At 51.8% G+C, this 3,405-nt stretch overlaps 1 protein-coding gene across 1 annotated transcript in view; it reads right to left on the bottom strand.

Moving 5' to 3' along the window:
• The window catches only part of LOC104516777 (zinc finger CCCH domain-containing protein 3-like), a gene marked incomplete at its 5' end in the record, with an annotated part of 3,266 nt that extends 2,059 nt beyond the window's left edge, over positions 1–1,207 (bottom strand). Inside the window, 1 exon segment of the mRNA XM_010161215.1 lies at positions 1–1,207. Within this exon segment, the coding sequence (XP_010159517.1) occupies positions 1–1,207 (1,207 nt within the window).
• Between the last annotated feature and the right edge of the window lie 2,198 nt (positions 1,208–3,405).

Genomic DNA, 3,405 nt, shown 5'->3' with positions numbered 1-3,405 from the left:
GACTTGGAGGTGGAGGGCGAGGTCTGCAGGCTGGAGGCTTTCCACTTATACTTGCTGGGAGAAACACCCACTTTGGACTGAAGTCCCGATTTCTTCAGCTTTGCTCCCAAATCTGCTTTTGGTGATATTTTAGCACCTCTGTCCACTCCACCAGCAACCTTCTTAGCACCTTCAGAAGCTCTGGGGCTGACCCATCTCTTCACAGTACAAGAGCACTTGGCAGGGTTTGCGACCCACGTGTAATTAGTTTTCCTGTACTTCGGAGCTTTGCTGGAGACTGATGTTGAGGCGGCTCTTTGGAGACCAGGAGCTTTGGAAACTACGGAAAACCTGGTCTTCGTTGGAATCATCCCAATCGTCAAAGCTGCAGCCTGCGTGGGTCTAGAGCGTGTCTCGTTGTTCCCAAGGAGCTTCGGCTCTCTGAAAGCATCCCTGACTTGTTCACAACTAGACTGCCCCGGAGCTGGAGGTTCTGCCTTCACCCGTACCAAATGCCGACCTGGCTCACGGTCTGGCAACACCGAAGGCTGCTGCGGCTCCGATTTCAGCGTGACGGCGCTTTCGCTGGAGGTTCCGCAGGAGGCAAGGGAGCTCCCGGCCACGTCGCCAGCCACATGCACCAGTCTAGGCTTATCCGACACGCTGACGTACGCTGAGCTCACAAAGCGGTGAGATGAACTAAACGAAACGGAGAGAGAGGGTCTTCTCTCTTCCTTTCGGCCGGCGTACGGCGATTTCGGCACACTTTTACTGTCACTTCCAGCAGTGACCACTGTTTTCAACCCAGAAAATTCACGGTAAGAACTCGCGTCAGCAAAACCTTTCGTATCGACGAACGGGCCAGCTTTCTGTGGCAGCTGGATCCCCACAACTATATTACCATCTGTAGTTAAGCCCACGTGTCTCTCCGGGGACGATTCTGGTGGCTCGGCTGCTTGGCTGTCCCCATGGCTTCCAAAAGCCTGAGACATGCTGGTACTTCCACCGTCACAGGGAAATCCCGGTGGACGGTTGACGAGGGAATATTTTTTCCTCCAGGAGGGACCCTGTTGCAGCTGGAAATCCCTCGGAGCCTGTTGGGTGTACCTGGCTGAAAACGTGCCCCTCCTGTTGAAGGCAGGCTGGCGGGGGTTGTTCCACCTCGGCGGTGCAGATCGCAGTGGCCGCGGCACGTCCCCGTGCATGTTTTTATGGTCATTTATGAGCCCTAAGGAGAAGAAGACAGCCTGTTAACCACTGGTCCCAAGGGATTTTGACAGCCTCATGGGGCTGGTTTTCTTCACGCTGCAATGAGGACGAATGCTGTGCGCAGGCTCGGCCAGGCCACATTTCAGCTAACCGGTTCTGGAAGGAAAAACTTTACCCAAATATCTGAATCCTCGTGAAAGCAATAAAAGCAATTTGCACGATAGTTCAATGCAGATCTGAACCACAGACTCACCAACCAACCCTTAAACAAACCGCACTAGGGCTGTTCAGCCACCTTTTGCACCTTTATGCTCTTTTTATGTGCCAAAACAGATGCTTGAATTGGTTTTGGGGCCTAATTTTTAAAAATGCTGATTTTATCTCCAGGTATCTTTTCAGAGCAGTCTCTGAGGGTCTGCTTACACACAGAGCCCAGCACAGTCACTGCCAGCCCCAAACACAAAGCATATAATCACAGAATCATTTAGGCTGGAAAAGACCTTTAAGATTATCACGCCCACCTTTTAAGATTACCCCCCCCAACCGTTAACCCAACACTGCCAAGTCCACCCCTAAACTCTGTCCCTAAGCACCACGTCTACATGTCTTTTAACTATCTCCCCGGATGGTGACTCAAGCACCTCCCTGGGCAGCACGTTCCAGTGCTTGATAACCCTCTCAGTGACAAAATTTTCCCTAATATCCAATCTAAACCTCCCCTGGTGCAACTTGAGGCCGTTTCCTCTTGTCCCATCACTTACCAATTGGGAATGAAGACATTTTCCCTAATGTCCAATCTAAACCTCCTGTGGCACAACTTTAGGCCGTTCCCTCTTGTCCTATCGCTTGTCACTTGGGAGAAGAGACCAACACCCCCCTCTCTGCACCCTTCTTTCAGGGAGTTGTAGGGAGCGATCAGGTCTCCCCTGAGCCTCCTCTTCTCCAGGCTGACCCCCCCAGCTCCCTCAGCTGCTCCTCACAGGAGCTGTGCTCCAGACCCTTCACCACCTTCCCAACTCCTCTTCAAAGGAGCAGCGAGGAGGCTCCGAGGCAGCCCCAGCTTCGCTGTTGAGTCACAGCACATCTGTGCTGGTTTTGGCTGAGAGTTGATTTTCCTCACGGTAGCTGGCAGGGAGGCTGTCTTTTGGATTTGTGCGAGGAATGATGCCGATAACGCTGATGTTTTAGTTGTTGCCAGGTAATGCTAATATAAAACCAAGGATGTTTTCAGTTTTTCATACTGTCCCTGAGGAAACACAGCCAGGACAGCCGACCCAAACTGACCCAAAGGGACATTTCATGCCATAAGGCATCATGCTCAGTATATAAGCTAAGGGGAGCTGGGCGGGGGGCGGCAGCACCACTTGGGAAGGGCTATTTATCACTGGGTGGTGAGCAATTATTGCACTGTGCATCACTTGGTTTGGTATATTCCTTCATCAGTAATATGAGGCACTGTGACAGGTTGCCCAGAGAATCTGCGGATGCCCCATCTCTGGAAGTGTCCAAGGCCAAGCTGGATGAGGCTTGGAGCAACCTGACCATGGCAGGGGGTTGCAACTAGATGGTCTTTAAGGTCCCTTCCAACCCAAACCATTCTATGATTTTATGATTCTATGATATTACTATTTCCTCTCCCTTTGTTGTCCTGTTAAACTGTTTTTAGCTCAACCCACAAGGTTTTTTTTCCAATTCTCTCTCCCATCCCATCTGGGGAGGGGGTGGGTGGTGCTTAGTTGCCAGCTGGGGCTAAACCACTGCAACATCCTTCTACAAGGCCACCACACCTCCCCAGTGCTTTGGGCTATTAACGAGTCATCTGAATAATAGATACTTGTCAGTCAGGGAGGGTGTGTCCTTGCTGGGACGCTGGCAGCCCAGAAAGCCAACCATATCCTGGGCTGTATCCAGAGAAGCATGGCCAGCAGGGCGAGGGAGGTGATTCTCCCCCTCTACTCTGCTCTTGTGAGACCCCACCTGGAGTGCTGTGCCCAAGCATTGGGCTTGTTCAGCCTGGAGAAGGGAAGGCTCTGGGGAGACCTTATGGCACCTTCCAGTACCTGAAGGGGCTACAAGGAAGCTGGGGGGGACTTTTTACAAGGGCCTGTACTGACAGGACAAGGGGTAATGGGTTTAAATTGAAAGTGGGGAGGTTTAGATTAGATATCAGGAAGAAATTCTTCATGGAGGGGGTGAGAAGGCACTGGAACAGGTTGC

Source organism: Eurypyga helias, unplaced genomic scaffold, assembly GCF_000690775.1.
Source record: "Eurypyga helias isolate BGI_N326 unplaced genomic scaffold, ASM69077v1 scaffold16791, whole genome shotgun sequence".
NCBI classification, from domain to species: domain Eukaryota; kingdom Metazoa; phylum Chordata; class Aves; order Eurypygiformes; family Eurypygidae; genus Eurypyga; species Eurypyga helias.
Note: the sequence above shows the minus strand (reverse complement) of the source record. Positions and strands in the feature narration are given on the sequence as shown.